Source organism: Diorhabda carinulata, chromosome 6, assembly GCF_026250575.1.
Source record: "Diorhabda carinulata isolate Delta chromosome 6, icDioCari1.1, whole genome shotgun sequence".
Taxonomy (NCBI): domain Eukaryota; kingdom Metazoa; phylum Arthropoda; class Insecta; order Coleoptera; family Chrysomelidae; genus Diorhabda; species Diorhabda carinulata.
This window is the reverse complement of record NC_079465.1, coordinates 10,341,779-10,362,595: the sequence shown is the minus strand read 5'-3', so window position 1 is coordinate 10,362,595 and position 20,817 is coordinate 10,341,779. Positions and strand designations below refer to the sequence as shown.

The following is a 20,817-nucleotide window of genomic DNA, read 5'->3' as shown; positions in this document are numbered from 1 at the left end:
TTGGTGTTAGCTGCATCATTGTCTCGCACAAACTAATAGCTCTCGCTATTTTCGCCTAGAACCCGAAAGGTTTCGTATAGTTTCCCGAAGACATCCCGCGAAATAATTTTTTCACGTTAAGGTGTGTTCAGATGGCGCGAAATTGTTTCACGCAACAGTTTCACGAATCGTTGTCTCGGCCTAATGGTGTACACGGAGCATAACATTTCGGGTTAACAAGCAAAAACAAGGTGAGCCGCCAGTTTATGAGAGACAAGCAAGTCTGTTGTTATTCCGACAGAATATGTAACTATAATGATAATTGAATAGCAAAAGAAATACAAAATAAAAGAAAGCACACGCCGATGGTGGTCGAAAGACATATTTCGTCAGAGATTCCAACATAGAAACAGACTCCTTAGGGAACAGCGGAACCTTTTGAATTTACTCAAATTCATACACACCCATCAATGATTCAGTTTTTGCCTTCAAGTTTAAGTTCAATGAGGTCGTACATTTTTGGCGCAAAATAGTAGAAATGGTTTACACAACGAGAAACACGAGAAGCAAAGCTATCTGATGCACGTATAATTACCGACTGATGAGTGGTTTATGACAAAATCTACTTGCGAGTACACGTGAAAAAAGTTTCGGACTGAGTACCAGTTGTATACAGCAAAATATTTTCGCGAAAATGTTGCACGAAACAAATTCTCGCAATCTACGTACGTTGCTGACTAATTTCTTTTTAATTCGTGGAATATTCTCATGAGTCCATGTATTCTCACATGTATCCAGAAAAGGATCTGGAATCTGATATTTTTTACGTCTAGCGTCTATACTGCCACGCGAATCAATATAACAATCATGATAAAAATATGATGATGTGTGTGTGTTTTCATTTTTTCGATTTCCTTTCCTATCTCTACCATTATCATATTGTGTTTTGTAACGAGTCATTATCTCTTTACCCGGTTTCTGTAAAGGTTTGATACTTTCAAAAAATGATTTACTTATTAGTATCCATCAAATTCTACCAACTCAACTACACTAGTACCATCGTGTATACTAGCACTGTACTTTGCTTTCACACTGAACTACGTTAAATCAACTCAAAAGGTTTAGTAGTTCAATTGAGTAGTCTGGTCAGATTAACATTGTCGAGAAGATTACTTGACATTGCATTGATGTGGTATAATTGCTGTTGCTCGTGACTCTCAGCAAATGTTCCAATAGTCTGGGTACTGGTGTCCATTTTCTAGTCCCTATGGTTACTATTTCTGTCATACCAAAGGACATTAACAATGCTTCTTAGTACCGTGTTTTGGCTGGTTTATGTTAACGTAATTTGAGATAACTCACAAATGCTAAAAAGTATAATAATATTCTTTGAGATTCATAACCTCATTGCTACATGTTACATGTTACAAACGAGAATATTATATTATATATTATAATCTGAAACTTAAAGCGAATAGGAGTTCACTGTTAGTCATAGCCACCAAAAAATTTGATGCACTTTTAATAAGCGAGTGATCAAGTGGAAAACAGAGGGGAAATATCTGGGACTCACAATATAAACTTCTCTGGAAGAAACATGGAAAAGCCACAAAAGACGTTTGCCACTTTGCAGGAAGGAAATTGGGTTTGTAACCCAAAGATTCTACGGTGGATGTACATCGAAATTCTGAGACCAATCATCACATATTGGGCAGTGATTTGCGATACTAGAACTAGTCTGAATACCAAAAGGAACAATCTCGCAAAGGTATCAAAACTGGCTTGCTTACGTACAACAGGGGCCATAAAATCTTGCCCAAGTGCTGCACTAGAAGTTATTCTAGATATCCCTAGATAACTCTCCACATAGAAAGCGCGGCAGAAAAAAACATTACTTAGAATGCTCAGAAACGGGATCATCAAAGAAAACCCGTTCCTTCATATTGACCAACCCTGGATCATGCCAGAAAATTTTAGTCTTGAGAAAAACTTCAATAATAAACGGTAAATGCAAATAGGATCAAAACACAACACAAGAAGTGAACAAAAATGCCTTTAAATGGTATACGGATGAATCAAAATTAGAAGACAGAACACTCTGAAAGTCTGGGCAGCGCACGAAGCATTCTTCAATGAGAAATTTATGCAATTGAAAATGTGTTCGGTTTAATCTAGAGACGAAGTATCGCAAACAGGAGATCATAATTCTGTCCGTTAGTCCAATATCATAAAATCCAAACTCGTTTGAGATTGCCTAAAAAAATTAGTCGAGCAAGGTAAGACAAATAAAATTACCCTACAATGGATTACGGGATATACTGGAGCGAAGGGAAATGGAATAGCTAATAAGCTCGCTAAAGTGGGGGCAGACAAACCCTCCATGGGACCCGAACCCTTTTGTAGTATCAGCTATAGAACAATGGAAAAAGCACTGGAAAAGGAAGTAGATAGGAGCAAAACCAATTACTGGGACAACCTACGTCCTCGACTTTTTAAAAGGAGTGAGATTGATGGATCAGCTGTGAATACAGGGGTCTCCAGTATCGCAGAAAGAAAGGAGGACACAATAAATCCTTTGGGTCGTAGTGTATACGATACTTTGTTGCTGGACAGTTCTCTATTATTGGTGAAAAAGAAAAATTCGCTTTTTAAAGGATCGGAGTTATATAGTGGATGAAATTTTCACATTTCTAAATTTTAGTGCACTGTATTATTTCTTGTCAAACTTTTGAATAACATGTGCAAATTTTTCAAGAAATCAAATTTTTTTCTCAAATTTCCATGCATTTTTCATATATACATATCTGTAAAATCATTTCAACATGTCGGTGTAATTATTCTTAATTTTTATAACATCGGTTTAACGTGAAATATAATAATGGGTACAAATTCATTCTTATCGACATAGTTTATAGACTTAAACAGTACAATAGTATACGCCGCACAGATATGATATCATTTGCATTAATATGGAAAATTCATCATTACAAGAAGTGAATTATGTACCCAGCGATGGCGCAGAAAATATTATTAAACTGAGTCCTAGTAATGTTCGAAAAAAATCTGACACCATCTTCTTGCGGTTTGTGATACTCTCAGGTAAGTATTTTATGGTACTTATTATAATTGATCAAAGATTAATAATGATTTGCTCATTATTACAATTCTTCATCTTGATAAAATTAAGTTAAATTTCATATATTTATTCAAATTATATTTTTGTTGAGGCATATGATTACTCGTGAAATGATAATGAGGGGATTAATTAATTATAATTATTATAATAAACAATGGCTCGAATATCGTATTTCAAATTATGTCTGCCTTCTATCGGTTACTAACCGGTTATTCACTGTAGTTTCAAAAAAACGATTCTGACCTCTTTATAACATACAATAGTGAGAATAGTTAATATGAATCAATTTGCATTGATTCATATTTTATTTTATGGAAACGAATTTATTTTCAATCAACCATGAAATTATTTAAATAATTCTAAACAATTCATAGTTTGTCTCTTTAACAAATGTCTGATTGTGATATCATGGAAAATATAAAGGAGATGTATATGGAGATGGTGTTCTTAGCAATATGATTGGATTAAAATTTATTGAATTTATTATTTCTAAAATAATAGTTAAAAAAATGTCATAAACATACAAATTCTATTGATTAATTATGACTTATTCAAAATAATCTAACAGGAGGTTAGTTCCAAACTATGAGTGGTCCAAGATTATTGCCTCTTGGCCTTTAGGTCGTGAGTGTCTCAGCAAACCAATATTGCTTAATTACAGCTATACCAATAACTCTACAATTAGATAGGAGTGGTAAAAATGGATTTTATTTTCCAATCAGTTGAATAATGTTGCAAATATACCGTGTTCCAAAAAAATATGATCCCGTCTCTAGGATAGATAGAAAACTAAGAATATTTGCGGTTTGCTCAATAAAAAATTTTCGTAACGCCATCCGTATTCCAGATAAAGGGCGTTGAAGAAAAAACCTATACATATTTTTCACCATTTTGCCTCAACTACTGGCAACATTGTATTGAAATTTTATAAGATCATGTTTTGGAAGCTGATACATCCAATAAATTTAGTTTTATGACTGACTCCTATAGAGGGCGCTAGTTACAGTAGATTTATTAGGCAAAATTTTAATTGAATCCAAACATCATTAAATTTTACACCTGAAAGTTATTGTTGATAAAACTCGATAATGTGTACCGATTTCGAAATTTTTTAATTTGAAAATTTTGAAGTAATAGCCGATGCTATTATGAAGTTGATAAAATTTATTAATTAAATAAATCACAAAAAAAATTAGACAAAAGACAGATAACATTAAATAGAATTTAATTAGACTAGGTGTTCAAAATGTCATCTGTTTTCACGGATACACAAGTCTATTTTTTTTTCTAAAGAATCCATTAATCTTTTAAATGGTTGGGAGTCACATAGCTGGTCATTAAAGTGATGTTGAATTCTTTCTTTCAATTCTTAAAGTGATTTTACCTCTGTAATATTAACTTTCTTATTAAAATTGCATGACCAAGGAGGTCAATAAATCGGAGCTTCTACACCTCTACCAATCCATCGATTCGGAAAATGATTACTCAACCAATTACGACACCTTCAATCGAAGTGCGGTGCAGAACAATTTAGCTTAAAAAATCCAGGTACATATTACTATTTGAATTTCCAGGTAAAATGTGATAAATTATTAATTTGTTACCTAAAGTAGCTGCTCAAACATAAACTTCAAATGAGTGATGGTAATGTGGATTCTCATTACACCAATAGTGTGCAATATGAGAATTACACATACCTTGTCGTGTAAAGTGGCCTCGTCTGTAAAAAAAATACAGTTTGAAAAATTTGTATTGAGGACTGTCCTCTCTTGTAATGTGTGACAAAAATCCACTCCAACCAGAAGATCGTATGATAAGAGCTCTTGGACTTGTCTGTAATGATAACGATATAGCTGTTGCTCTTTACGTATTCTCCAAGTACTTGAAGAAGACGTATTTGTTTGTCCTCCTTACTCTTACTGTTGGATTTTGATCAACTAAATTTAGAATTATATCTTCTTTACTAATGCGTCCTGTTGTTCTTGCCCTACCAGAATTTACTTTTTTAGATTTCGCAACCCGACAACGTCGTTCAATGGCTATAAATATATTTTTTCTACGACCGTGCGTTTTAACCAACTTTCCCGCACGCATTTTAGTTTTGAAAGTGTTTTGAATGATGTTTGAGTTCACTTGAAATTTTCTCAATAAATCTAATATTGAAAATGTTCAATACTACTTGGTACGAACCATGTAACTAGCGCCTTCTATAAGAGTCAGTCATAAAACCAAATTTATTGGATGTATCAGCTTCCAAAACATATTCGTATAAAATTTCAATGTAATGTTGCCAGTAGCTCTATCGATTCTAGAGACGAGATCACCTTTTTTAAAACACTCTCGATATAAAATATAAAATTTGGATTGAGTTTATGTGGTGGTGATAACAAAAAATCAGAATCTTTGCTTAAAGAAAAGAAGCGTTGTCGACTAGAGTCAGATCACTCAACTCAGATTGTTGGTTGTATTGAAAATAGGATTCACGGGACGTTGAAGTCACGTTGGTTTTTCTTCTTCCATATGTTTTTATTGTTTAGCTCTAGCTTCTAAATTTAAGTGTAGGAACTGGAAAACATTCGAAAGTAAAGTAGATCGAGTAGGAGATGGAAGATATGGCTATTTTACTGCTTCTAATGTTTTAATTGATAATTCTGCTTTCATTGACACAGTCTATCATAAATCGGTTCAATGGTTAGTAGGCTGTCGTAATATTTGGAGTGCAACAAGAATTGTTTTTCCAACATCTTAGCCGTTTTCTCAATATTGATAAACATGAATTTCAACATTATGTGAGGTCCAAGACTCTTCTTGGTTCGACACCTTGAAAAGGGAATAGATGTTATAGGTCGAATTGCGTTTATATGAAGATGAATTTATTCCAATATGTATGTAACAAAAATTGCTCTTTGAATTTTGGTGGCATGTTGACGTTACAGTTCTTTTATACAGGGTGTTTCGGAGTAACACTTCAATATCTCGAAAAATGATTCTATATGTCACTATAAGGAAAAAAGTTGGTATAACGAAACTTCCAAAAATGCTTCGTAAGCGAGTTATAGTGAGCGATAGATTTCACCCGAATTCACCCTCGGAATAATAGGAAGCCATATTGAATGTCTTGAGTTTGAAATTGTCATGCAAATTTGTTTGGTCTATACGTATTTTGACCTGGATAATTGAATAAAATAGGTCTCAGATCTGTAACAGAACAACCACGTTAAATGTAAGGTTACTTACACAATTTGCTTATTTTTGTTATGATTTTCATTCAGTAACACAAAGATATTCTCAACTTGTATTTTCTTTATCATTCTCTTCAGAATTAATTTTTATTTGAAAGTAGTTTAATGCATTTATTAAGCATTTACCGAAGTTATTTTACTCCAAACGTAAAAAAAGTGTATTTTGGAGTTGAGTTTATTGTATTTTACGTCAGTTAACGTAAGAACTATTACAGATACTGAAACCTATTTTATTCAATTTTTAAGGTCAAAATAGGTATAGACCAAACAAATTTGTATGTCAATTTCAGACCCGAGACATTCAATATTGCTTCCTATTATTGGTGGATCAGGAATTGTTATATCAACTTTTTTCCTTATACTTATCTATAAAATCATTTCTCGAGAGATTGAGTGCTATTCCGAAATACCCTATATAAAAATACTTCAAAACAAGATACTTTGTGTTAATAAGAATAGAAATTAGATATTTGTATCGGTAAAACTGAGACTAATCGAAGCTTTATACGGAGATGTCCTCTATTATCACAATTTAAATTTCCATATACGTATAATGGACTGAAGGAAAAATAATTATTCAAAAGGAGCTTAAGCAAATATTATAATCAAACAACAAATAAAATACATTCCGAGCATAAAAATGTTAAACATCTTTTCTTATCAGGACTTTATCCACAGTTATCAAAGTATTTTGATGAACTAGAATAATTCATAAAGGACAAAATAGATTATCAGATTATGTATGCGGTCTAGTACAAAAAACTAAATTAAAAATGTATACATGAGGTTTCTTGTGAAAGTAGATTAGAAATCCATTAAAATAATCACAAAAATGAAACTGAAATAGAAAACCACAAAATAGTAAATACTACACATCCATTTTGAAAAAGACAAAAAACAAATAAATCGAAACAAATCAAGAAAAATTCATGAATTTTTATAGATTTCATTATAATTATAAAGAATTTAAATAATTCATAAATGATTGGCAATTGCGAATATAAAATATTTATATGGTTATAAAAAAATTTATTCTGATATTTATCTCAGATGATCTGTTAATTCACATATTTAGGAAAACTGTCAATGCAAAGTTATATTTTAATATTTAATAATTCTCCTAAATACTAAATACCCAACAAGAAAACACCAGCTTTAATAATATGTTGCCTGACTATAATTCTGAAAATATGATTACGCTTTGTTTTGTTGACCAGGCATCTTCAACGTTACAAATTCAAATATACTCAACCATAAACTCCAATTTACTCATAAAAAATGACCGAACAACATAATAACAACATGAACAACATACTTTACTCTCAAACTCCTCTCGGTTCGATTGGGTATATGTGAATATGATAGTACGATTCATCACTTTGAAAAACGTTTTTAAAGAAAAATTCAGTCATAGACTCGGAAACATGAAAAGTGGAGAATAATTGGAGAATAAATCGAAATTACACCAAGATACGATAACAACAACAGAACTCATGAAAGAGAAATTGGAAGTAGCAATAAGGAAAGTCAATATAGTGAATTGGAGTTGACAACATAGAAGAGGAGATGATAAAATATTCAGGGTACACAGGGAAGAGATGACAATTGAATATAATTCATTTAGCATGTAATATTTACAAAATACCCTGAGACTGGATACCTCTGCACAGAAAAGGAGATTACCTTGTGTGAAAACTACAGAGCAATATCCTTATTATCGGTTGGTTCAAAAACTCATACGAGAATCATAACGAAGATAAGGAAATACACTGATAAGAGAAGTACATATAAATTTAATGAAGGAAAGAGTAACAATCGATAGGCAATAAATATATATTGAAATAATTATAGGAAAAAAACAGCACTAAGAATTTGTCGATATAGAAGCTGCATTCAACTCATCCTAGAAATAATTTTCTATCGAGCTAACAAAAGAACTATATAAGAACAAAATGTTCAAATAGCCAGAAGAAGATCAAAAGAGACTGTAATTGAGATAGGAATAAAGCAAGAAGATAGTGTTAGTCCTCTTTTATGTATTCTAGCTATGCAAAATATGGGATAAGAAACATTCAAAGAGAAGAACAAAAACCGAATAAAGACTCTATTGTCTCTATCCATGAATCTACCTGAAAATAGGAGTGAACATCAAATAATGGAAGAAGATGGTAATAAACCAAAAACCAAACAAGGTAATATGAGGAATACTTGATTATGAACCAACAAAGAATGAATAAAGTTATCACATATACATAAATGAATACATTTCACAAAAGATGAAAGTTATATATATAAAGAAAGCGAAGAGAGAAAGAACGGCGAATGCTTTAAATAAGGCAAGATTCGAGATAAAAGAAATAGATGAGAACATAAGAATGAAAGTATACAACTCGATAAGGCGCACTCCTTGATATATGGAAGGGAAACCTTGGTAACGAATCACAAAATACAGAATAGAATAATAACAGCAAATATATAACAACAGAAGAAAGAAAAAAAACGCTGATACTCTGACATTTGAAATTATATTAGGAGTTTTGAAGAAGAAGTAAAAAGAAATTCTCAATCCATAAGAGTTTGTAGCTGACTCTAGTGGAATTATACGAGAGATCTGACAATATTGTAAATATTACTATAATATTCGCCATATTACAGAATCAAACAAAAATTCTTCTAATTTCTATAGGCACAGAGTTTTATAATGGAATTCATTTGTATAAAAGGAGGATATTAATTGTGTATATATGATAATCATATTTAAAGACGATCCAGAATCATTAGCTTCTTCAAAGGAGTAGTTTTCATATTTTACTTTCATTCGAATCTCAAGCTTGATTTGGCCTATTTCAGTATTCGATATTTCATTCTACTATCCACTCAAATCTCGGTTTTTGACGATCATAATTATAATTTCAGTTGATTTATTCATAATTAAATCTCTGTTCATAGTTGAATTTGTCAAATCAGGATTGTGATGAGGTCAAGGGCTTGAAAACCTAACTCTCAAAGGGGCGAATTCTTTACGAGTATAATGACTGAAAAAAGGTAGTCACATTGGTTTATTACGATTGCAATGGGCTTGTTGAACGTCGCTGTATCTTTTGAAAAGTAATGGATTGTTGTAAGAAGATTGAATGAGTTTGTCTTAATGAGACTTCATCTTTTTATCAAATTTTTCCGAAACTGCCTTTGTGTAATCATTCAATTTCAATTTTTAAGTTAGTGCCACGGCGTCTAGGTAATTTAATATGTGTTTGAGAACGTGGCATATTGCTAAATTAATTGATGTTTTTTCACTCCTGATACTTCGTAACTACGTTTTGCGCCTTCGCAATGCAGTGAAACTGCGTTCAGCTTCACAAGATGAAGGACATGTCATTAAAAGTTTAAAAGTCGTGCAACTTCTGAAACGTATCTCTGACCCTTAAAATTATTTTCTATTATTACAAAGTTTGCTTCTAAGACGCATATAGACTTGCAACTTGCTGCCGAGCGTGAGTTCAAAATATTCTAAATAAAATACTTTTTAAGATCTGTGAATATGTAAATAATCAATTGAGAATCAATTGAAGTCTGTGCTTTCACTACTGGGATTCATGATTCGCTGAGCAGATTTGTAACATTATAGTAAAGGCGCCCTGAGTTACGTGGGTTTACCTGCGTAGTTTAATTTTAAAATGGGTCATTTTGTTTTAATGGAAAATTCTAAAGAAAGGTGTACACTTATTTGCAGGGGGTGTCAAGACAGCCTGGACATCCCCCGTTGTTGTGCCCCTGGATAAGGATCATTATGGAACATCATTATTGTTATTCTTTGTGTTGTGGTTGTGAATACTCTACCTTAGCTGGTCTCTACATTTTTATATAATCTATGTAAGCACAATATTCCTCTTTGCAGTTTCCTGTATTGCTTTATCAATATTTTGTTTCCTTTCGAGACAAAAGTTATTTCACTACATTACTCTATTTATTGGAATATTTTTCAAAACCAATCCATTTCGGTTTATGAATATCAAAATATAAGTCCAGCTAACTAATTACGTACCGGAGAAATTTGAAAACTGAACATTGAAGGTTGTGACATATTTTTAAGAAATAACATCACAAGATCATATTTACCAATAATTTTAAATCCTATAAAACAGTGAAGTATCTTATTCTGCAATGAATATATAATAGTTATTTGTTTAGCAAGTGTTTAGAAGTAAATGTTTGACACGAGTTTTTAGTTAACATGAGTATGAAAAAGCTTTTAACAAATTAATCAACTTATTACATAATATATTATTAGCATTATACTCGTAAGCATAACAAACCTTTAATTGAGTATTTCAATTCATATATGTATCTATAATAATTTTTGATTTCAATTGTAATGATGTTTTCAATATTATTTAATTCTAACCAGAAGTCAGATTATTAGTCATTAATATCTATATAAGAAGAGACATTTTCAGGACTTTTTTATTAAAAACAAAATTACTGATATTGATAAGCAGTATTGCTTGTGATGTTTGTGAAAGTTGCAGCATTCAAAGTGTTTTCGTGAAACGTTGTTGCTCTTGAAGTAGGAATGTTAAAAGAGTTTTAAGCAAGTGGATAGAAAGTTGTTGCTATCACAATTTTTTTCACTAGTGACTAGGCAACACAAAATACAATTTGTTGCTTACACATAGAAACGTCACTTTTTACTCTCGTTTCGCTTTACCAATGGAAAGATTTCTTACCAACAATGATTAATGTAAAATATCTTTAAGATATCGATAGTAAGAAATATATTTGACACAACATGTGAGATTTTGCATCACTCCAATATCTCATAATCTATTTATTTACATTTCTATTCGCATATAAAGTATTTTCGTTACTACTACTACTACACAGAAGTCTGATTGTTCCAGTCGTCGAAACCAGAAACATAACTTGTGACAAATAATATTATACAAAAATTATAAACTGACTAATAATTAATAAAGAGTTTCGCTTTTGCAGAAATTATTAAATATATGAAATCCTAAACTATTACGAAAACGTCAAATATGTTGTATGAAAATGTCAAATATGCTATTGGCATCTTAAAGTTGTAACATTTTTAATAGAAAAAGTGTTGTGATACGAGTGCTGTTCTAGTTGTTTATAAAAACTTGATCATTCATCTTCGTCACAAAATTGAATTAAATCGCGAATTTTTTTTTCGTGCGATTATTTTTTTATGATTATTGACGTGAATTGAACCAATAGCAGTATGCCGATCAAATTGCATCGACTTTTGGTGATGAAACACTATCTCGAGTAACTGTGTTTCTCTGGTTTCTCTGGTTCTCCGAATTCTATCGTGGTTGCTCTAGGATGAATTTCGTGAAGGTTGCTCAAAATCGGCTGTTGTGCTAGAAAACATTGATGCTGTGCGTAAATTTATATTACAAGATCGTCATGTGACATACCGTGAGATTGAGGCCTACTTGGGTATTAGTTCCACTCGCGTATATTCAATATTGCATGAAAATTTTACTGTCAAAAAGATTTGTTCGCGTTTTATACCGCATATTGTGACAATCGCTCAAAAAAGCTGATTGGTGCAAAGAAATGGTGAGAAATTCAATCGTCGTGCTTTAAAAGACACCTTTCCATTAGAGTCAATTTGTTCACCAGAAGTGTTCGAAAACATCTGGGAAACCAATCTCAGAAGCCAATTATTATCTACGACGAAATGCGAGCTCTCACACATCAGCTCAAACAAAAACGTTTTTGAATAGTCAAAACATCGAATTAATGGGTCATCCTTGTTTGGTACTTGATGATTTCTTGTTATTCTCAAAGATCAAAAATAAATTGCGAGATTAACGTTTCGACAATTCGTACAAAAGTGTATTGATCTTAATGAAAAATATTTTGTAAAAAACAAAGCCTTATCCAAATTATATTTGTTTTTATTTGTATATTTATAAACTTAAGTAGCAATCTTCATATACATACATAATTATTTTACAATTACTTCCAGGCGGATCTTGAATTTGAAATTTTTGTATTGACTCAATTAATCATAGCTTTTAGAAGATCTTTAAATAGCACTGGAAAGGTACTGAAACTGCCATTATACTTCACAGTATTAAAAAAATCTGAAAATGGCAACATGATATATTCAAAAAGATTATAACTTCCACTTTTTTCAGCTGTACTGCTACAACTTGAGGGATCAGCATTTTGGATATGGCCTTCACCAGCGATAGTAAAAATGAAATCCGAAGATCTCGATTCTAATCCATTAGGACGCGTCATAACAACTACAGAAATAACTTTATTGGTAGGTATACCGGGATACGTTTCTCTCATTGGTGGAGCTATTCTACCAAAAATATCAGACATATTAGGGAGAAACAGAAGTTTGCATCTTCTCGGTCTTGCTATGTTGTTGTGCGCCATAGGACTAGCTTATAGTAATAATATATATTTGATAATAATATTTTTGACACTCTTTCAAACTGTATCTGCTGGAATTTGGGGAATCCTTCCAGTGTATATAACAGAAATATGTGAAGACCACAATAGAGCTAAATATGGCTGTGTTATGTCTATTTTTTCACCGGTCGGACAACTTTATGGTTATGTTACAGGAAGCTATTTCAGTTTGAGAAGTTTTACCTTCATATTAGCAACGCCGTTATTTGTTTTTCTTCTATGCTTTCTATTTGCTCCGGAGAGTCCGGTTTATTCTTTATCAAGAGGAAGAAAAGAAGAATGCATCAAAACGTTGAAAAAGCTGCGAAATAATAAAACTGATATAGAATTACAAACCGATTTATATCATATTAATAAAAGTTTAATAGAAAAAGAGGAGGCTCAGCAAACTAGTAAAATTAATATTGTACAACTTTTTACTATGAAAGAAGGGCGAATAGGATTGATTTTAGCTGCGTTGCCTATCCTTGCTCAGTCATTCTCCGGAGTGCCCGTTATGATGCCTCTACTAGCACCCATTTTCAATGATTTGGGATCAGATTTGTCTGGTAATACTATATCTATTATCATTGGAACGGTTAAAGTACTCACTTTCTCATTAACTTCTTTAATAGTAGAAAAAACTGGTAGGAGATTGATGTTGATTTGCTCTTCTGTCGGAGCTGGTGTAATGGTATCACTTGTAGGAATATCTTTCTATTTGAAAACTACTAAATCGGCTGTAGCTGATCAATTAGAATATGTTACATTGGCAGGTATTATATTATATGTACTTCTTTATTCTATTGGTCTTGGTCCGATTCCAATGGCCGTGATGAGCGAATTATTTTCTCCTGAACTAAGATCCAGCGCTCTCTCATTTCTCTCGATAACCACAAATCTCGCCCTCACAGGATACTCATCGATTTTTCCTTTGCTAGCCGAGTGTATAGGCACTTATTCTTGTTTCTGGATTTTTGGAGTAACTTGTTTTATTCAAGCATTGATTTTTATCGCCGTGTTTCCCGAAACCAAAGGAAAAAGTATAGTCGAAATACAAGATATGTTAAGAAATTATAAAGTATTCAAATAAAAATCCAATTAAATATTTTTGTTTCATTTTATAACATAACAAATTTATCAAAATATTGATAGTCTCGTTCACAAGTCCCATATCGTTCAGAATCTGACTCGGACCACCGAAAATTATGTTTTGGTCTCATTCTATTCGGAATGGCATGTAGAACAAGCTATCAAAATTCCAAGAGAAGTTGAAAAAAATGAAACAATAAAGTAAAATGAAAATGTGGGGTTTGGTTTGTTTGAAATATTTCAAAAAATATTTGAGATCATCGACATTTGGAGTAAGATCCTTAAAGAGCAAAAAATTTTCTTAAAAAAAGTCCTGCCTCGCGGAACTGTAGCGAGAATGCTTATAATTTTAATTTGGCAGCGAAAATAAGGAGGGAAACACGTGGTTCGGCTGACACTGATTAACTGTTAATATTAAGGAATGAAAAAAAATTTTCCCAAGTAGACATATCAATAAACAATAATCCGTCAAAAAAAAATATGTACCACGTGTTTTTTATTAAATATGCTTTGGTTAATTGATTTATTTCCATAATCACACGTTAACATAGAAATGCTGATTATTCCAAAACTAGAAATATCAAAATTTTTTGATTTATGGAGCTGATATTAAAAGGGAAAAATTCAAAAATTTTAATTTTTCACTTTTTTATTAAAAATCAAAGGCTTAAAAAATTATGAAAATATAGCCATCAGGAAATTTTTTTTCCAATTATTTTAAATATTTTCTTTTCTTATTTATGAATAGCTTCATAATATTATTTAAATGATTACTATAAACAAATGCATTGCTTAGACGATTGTTAAAATTTTTTTTTTGGAATTCCATCCCTGATGAGATGAAAATAATGATTTTTAAAAAAAAATCATTTCCTAAACAAATTTTTATTAACAAAAACTTTTTTTAATTAACATTTTTTGGTTACTAAATATTTATATTAAGGAATCATTTTTTCTGTTATTATGTATTACAACAAAAATAATTTTCTTTTGTCCATGAAACTCATAATTTGTTATAAACTAATGCATTCCTACGAAATATTTTTCTAAATACTAAATAATATTAGAAAACCAGCAATTATCTAAATTTTATACGAAAAACATTTTTCATATTTCTTATATAACTTTTAAACTAGACCAGAGCATAGTGGCGCATTCGTTTGCAAAATTGTTTTAAGTCGTAATTTTTTTTAAATGTCCGGGAGGTGTTCCTGATTATAAAAGTGTAAGATAGCACTTGATGTTATTGTTTAAACAACGAAAAACTGAATAAGCCAGAAAAAATTCATTTTTTGCAATGAATTAATTTTTTTTATATTCTTCACAATATTTCGAATGAAAAAAGTCTTAATTTTCCAGAATTAAGTAATATATATAAAAAATTGAGATCTAGCAATTTTTAATTTTTTATCAAATCTTAAACAAATTAACTTAAATATTTGCTCCCTACGCGCAGACACTTTCGAGAGAGAAGTATTTCTATCTCACTCCCATCTCAATGAATAAGATGAGTGAGAGAAAGGCCGACGACGAGCTTAAAAAACTGTTTGCTATTTTTCAGCAGTAATACGTTAAAAAAAATATTCCTACCGCGTACTGCTAAGAGGGAAAGACTGTTGATGAAGCACGTAAAATAGTATTTCAAAGTACATTAGGAAAAGGGATAAGTTTGTCAAAAATTCCATATACGTCAGATGCTTTAAAATTACATACTTTACGAGCTTCATTTCAGGCTCACGTTTGGAGGAATTCTGATCAATTTTAATATGAACTGTTAGATTTATCTTGTTTTGGTTATGTTCATTGTGATAACCAAATAAGGCCTCAGTATATCACAAAACTGCCATTACCTGGAGATTTAGCAAAACCGTGCAATTGCAAAAAAAACTGTGCAACAAAACCTTGCTCGTGTTTGAAACTGAACTTGACATCTATGGCATTATGCGGATGCTCAATTGAATGTTGCCGAAATAGATATAAACATGAATAAAGTGCACAAACTATGATTTAATGTAAACATTTTTAGTTGATGAATATAATTCAAATAAAATTACCAAGTACTTAAAAAAACTCACTATTAGTATTGCACACCCTGATTTGTAATAAAAACCAGGTAAGCCAGCTGTGTTCATCGTAACAGGTAGAAATTTCTCTTAGATCACAACAGGTATGTTTGTCTTCTTTTATCTCATTGAAAAATGAGTTAGAAAAGAATATTAGAAGCAGTGAGAATATTTTTTTTAACGTATTACTGCTGAAAAATAGCAAACAATTTTTTAAGCGCGTCGTCGGCCTTTCCCTCACTCATCTTATAAATTGAGATGGGAGTGAGATAGAAATATTTCTCTCTTGAAAGTGTCTGCGCGTATGGAGCGTATTGTTATAACATGAATAAAACATATAAGAAAACAAAATTCTTCAAATCTATTTAGGTTAATTTGCTTAAGAAAGCTGAAATATTTGATAAAAAATTAAAAATTATGACATTTCAGTTTTTTAGATATAATATTTAATTCAGGAAAATTAGGATTTTCGGGGATTTTGAATTTTAAAAAATTCATAACAATTAATGGGTTGGAGATACGATAATAGGTGATAATAGATGTTAGGACTTTTTTAATTCGAAATATTGTAAAGAATATAAAAAAAAATGAATTCATTTCAAAAATTGTATTTTTTTTTTGGCTTATTCAGTTCTTCGTTGTTTAAACAATAATATCAACACTTTCTTAATCAGGAGCACCTACCGGACATTCAAAAAAAAATACGTCTTGAAACAATTTTGCAAACGAATGCGCCACATTGCCCTGCACCAAACATTTTGTACTTTTGGACTTGTAGCTTTCTTTCTGTTTTTAGTCATTGTTTTAAAATAACTTATAAACTATTGAAGATACGATAAAAACACTTTCAGGCTTTTTTGTTCGTTTTTAATTAATAAACAAATTGAGAGTTGAAACGAACCTGTAATTCAATAGTCTATCAACTTTTTATTGTTATTTATCAAATTCACACGAAATTTACTTTTTTTTACTTTTCAATTGAAATATATTATGAACTTATGAAAATATAATAAAGTCATTTCAATACTTTTTTGTTTTTCGCTAATAAATATACAAATTAAGCTTTGAGACCGAGATATCATCAACCCGTTCTGTTCACTTCCCTAGCCACTTATTTTGATATAAACCATATAGTGTATGAGTAACACACCATTATGGGAATATTTAGATCAATTATGGCAATAACTTTACTATTATGGAATCGTTTCGATAATAACACCGCCTGTTCAAAAAATTTAAAGCCCCAATACAATGGCCCTCGGTGGTCGATGAAAGCTTGCCAATCTACCAACGAAATTTTATCAGACGAATGTCTATTTTTACTTCAATTATTGTGGAAAAAATAGAAAAATCGCGAAACTGATATTTTATATTTTTCATTTTCATGCATATTTTTATCATACACGTAAGATCTGCACGATATGAACTGAAAAAGTCGATAAAAATAATCAAAGCTATAAAAACAACGACCAAATTTTCTTGTAGGAGAATTTTTAACTACTTTTAATACTAATACGGACATAAAAATGATTTCAACTTATATATGAATGATTTATACACTTCTCTTACTTTGTTTTGATCGACCAAGAATACGCAATATCTACATATGCCACTTATGAAGATTGTGTGCATTCAACAACAGTCAACACAGTATATTTTTCTAATCAGTTTATCGGAGTCTCCTAATTGGTCGGATGTATTTCGTATTTATTTCATTGCGAATCGAAAAATAAAATGAATCATGTTCCTTTCAAACTTGTGGCAGACAGCAATCTTATCAAATTAAAGGACAGAAAACTGCAATTGCCAAATTGTTCTGTTGGTGATGGTGATAAAAGTGATCTTTAATTTACAACTGGAATTGAATCTTATTCATTTACAATTTATGGCGCTATGGATAAGGATTACAATGAATTGGGAATGAACAATGTTTAAAAATAGTCACAGGTTAGTAAACAATCTAAAAAGATAGTTAAAAAAAACCCTGGTTTATACAGGGTGTTTCAAAAAAAGGTGATCCCGTCTCTAAGATAGAGAGAAAACTGAAAAATATTTGCTCAGATTTTACAACAAGAATTTGTTACAACTACTGGCAACATTGTATTGAAATTTTTTACGAATATGTAGTATATCCAGTAGTATTGAATTATTATTATTAATTATTAATAATATTATCATTATTTTTATTATTATTTTTATTATTATTATTATTAGTATTTTTATTATTATTATTATGCGAAAGATTTATGCACTACTCAGCTTGGAGCCGGTATTGTTTACCTATCCCGGATACAAAGTATCAAAAGGATAAAGCTCGGTTCACATAATGAACTTGCACACTGTGTGGCAAGTATTCAATATTACAGCCTTCTGGATGTCGGCGAAGGTGTTTTTTGGTAAACCCACTTTGGTGATGCTATCGTGCAGGGTTTTAGGCATGACGCCAGCTGCTGTCATAATAACTGGGACTATTTCCACATTTTCGATGTGCCACATCTTTTTAATCTCAATTGCGAGATCCGCATATTTGGCTAGTTTCTTCTGGTATTTGTTGAGAACGTTACGAGTGATCGGTATGGTTACATCGACAAGGAGAACTGAATTGACTCTTCTATCAATCACCACGATGTCAGGTCTGTTATTCGTCACCTGTCTATGGTGATGATGGACCTATCGTAGTAGAGTCTAAAATCATCATTTTCGAGCACCTTCTGTGTTTGGTACTTGTAATAGGTACGTATATGTATTAAGAAGACCGAAATTGTTGACTATTTTCTGGTGGATGATGTTGCACACTTAACAATATTTTTCTTGTAGTTATTCGCGTTAATAACTTGATCCTGGATAGTCATCATATGCCTTAGGTCTCTTCAAAGAGATTGCTGCTTATTATTATTATTATTATTAAGCGAAAAGTTTATGCACTACTTAGCTTAGGGCCAGTATTATTTACCTATCCCGGATACAAAGTATCAAAAGGATCACATAATGAACTTGCGCACTGTGTGGCAAGTATTCAATAGTACAACCTTCTGGATATCGGTGAAGGTGTTTTTTGGTAATCCCAGTTTGCCGTGCAGAGTCTTAAGCATGACACCAGCTGCTGACATAATAACTGGAACTGTTTCCATATTTGCGCAGTGCCACATCTGTTTAACTTTAAACTGCGAGATCCGGATATTTGGCCAGTTTCTCCTGGTGTTTGTTTTATTATTATTGTTAAGGATACTTAAAGAGTAACAGCTACATCCTTATAATTACAGACAATTCCAAGAGTTATTGCAAGATGATCTACCGGTTAGAGTGGATTTTTGTCACACATTACAAAAAAGGACCCTCAGTCAAAATTTTTAAAATGTATTCTTTTTACGGACCAGGCCACTTTTCCGCGATAAGGTATCTTTAAGTTCCATAATGCACACTACTGGTGTGATGAAGATCTACATCTCAAAAGGGTATCACATTACCAACATTCATTCAAATTAATGTTTGGGCAGCAACTTTAGGTAACAAATTGATAGGTTATCACATTATACCTGGAATTTTAAATTGTGATATGTACCTGGATTTTTTATCAATTTCTTATTCGAGATATTAGAGAAGATTTAAAGCTAAACGAACTAAGATCTCTATTTTTTATGCACAATGGAGCTCCACCGCACTTTGATAGAAGGTGTCTTAATAGGTTGAGTAACAATTTTCCGAATCGATGGATTAGTAGAGGTGTAGAAACTCCGATTCATTGGGATCCTCGGTCATGCGATTGTAAGTCCTTGCACTAGACAGTTCGGTCGTATCTTAAAGAAAAAGTTTATGCTACAGAGATAAATTCACCTCAAGAATTAAACGACATAATTCAACGTCACTTTAAGGACCTCGTATCTGACTCCCAATCGTTTGGAAGATTAATGGATTCTTTAGAAAAAACGATAGATGTGTGAATTCGTGAAAACGTACAGTTTGAACACCTACTATAATTGAATTCTATTTTATGTTAATAGCATTTTTCAAAATTTTTTGTTTAATTATTACTTTTATCATTACTTCATACCAGCATCTCATCAAGATCTATCTGTGTGTTAAAAGTCATGATGATTGAAGCATGCACAGAAGAGTATTTGTGGAAAAAGTATGCAAATGCATTATTTTTTCGAAAGATCAATGGATAGAATGAAAATTTAGTAATTTTTGTAAGGCTAGGTTAGGTTTTTTGATAAAAATGCATTTGCATACTTTTTTCACATAAACTCTTCTGCGCATTCATCAATCATCATGAATTTTCACACAGAGATACATCTTGATGAGATCTATCGAATAAAGTTATCGATGGTTCGATATCTGTTAGCCTTCCTAAGATAATAGCCACTTCCGGTATCTCTGGAATTAAATGTTTCCGCATAAAATAGATATGAAAAATTTATTTCTCGTATCATCAATAGTTTATGAATACAGTTTCATTATAATCGTCGTGGGGTGGCTTATCATACTCTTACCTCAAATTCATTGGATTTATCGGTATTTGCGGCAAAATCGTAAAAAATATGTGTAATTTTTAAATTTGTTATGTAGGAATAAGTTTGCTCTTACATTATTCATAGATGTTTTCAAGAGCTTGATAATCATAACTGGAACAAGTTGGAAAGTGCATCGCAAATATCTTTCTTATTGGAAAATATAATTTTAATTCATTTACTGATCCATCATATCCTATCAGATTAAATACTGCTCGAGTACAATTTTTTTCGTATTATGTTTTAAATTTTTATATATAATGGGCGATGATAAAGTAAAGGAAAAAATTCATTAAACATACAATATTCATCTTCGACCTAAGAGTAAAAACACATCAAACAGCTCATTTGACTCC

General features: G+C 31.5%; 1 protein-coding gene across 4 annotated transcripts in view; it reads left to right on the top strand.

Moving 5' to 3' along the window:
* LOC130895309 (facilitated trehalose transporter Tret1-like) overlaps positions 1-20,817 on the top strand; it is a 66,102-nt gene that overhangs the window by 26,121 nt on the left and 19,164 nt on the right. Inside the window, exons 1-2 of one of the 4 annotated variants that reach the window (XM_057802530.1) lie at positions 2,881-3,078; positions 12,531-13,901. The exons of 1 other annotated variant lie outside the window; for it this stretch is intronic. In XM_057802530.1, the coding sequence (XP_057658513.1) occupies positions 2,949-3,078; positions 12,531-13,888 (1,488 nt within the window). In that variant the 5' untranslated portion in view covers positions 2,881-2,948 and the 3' untranslated portion in view covers positions 13,889-13,901. Of the gene's footprint in view, positions 1-2,880; positions 3,079-12,530; positions 13,902-17,574; positions 17,898-20,817 lie in introns of those variants that run through there. 2 more of the 4 variants (XM_057802532.1, XM_057802536.1) reach the window with 2 other exon arrangements.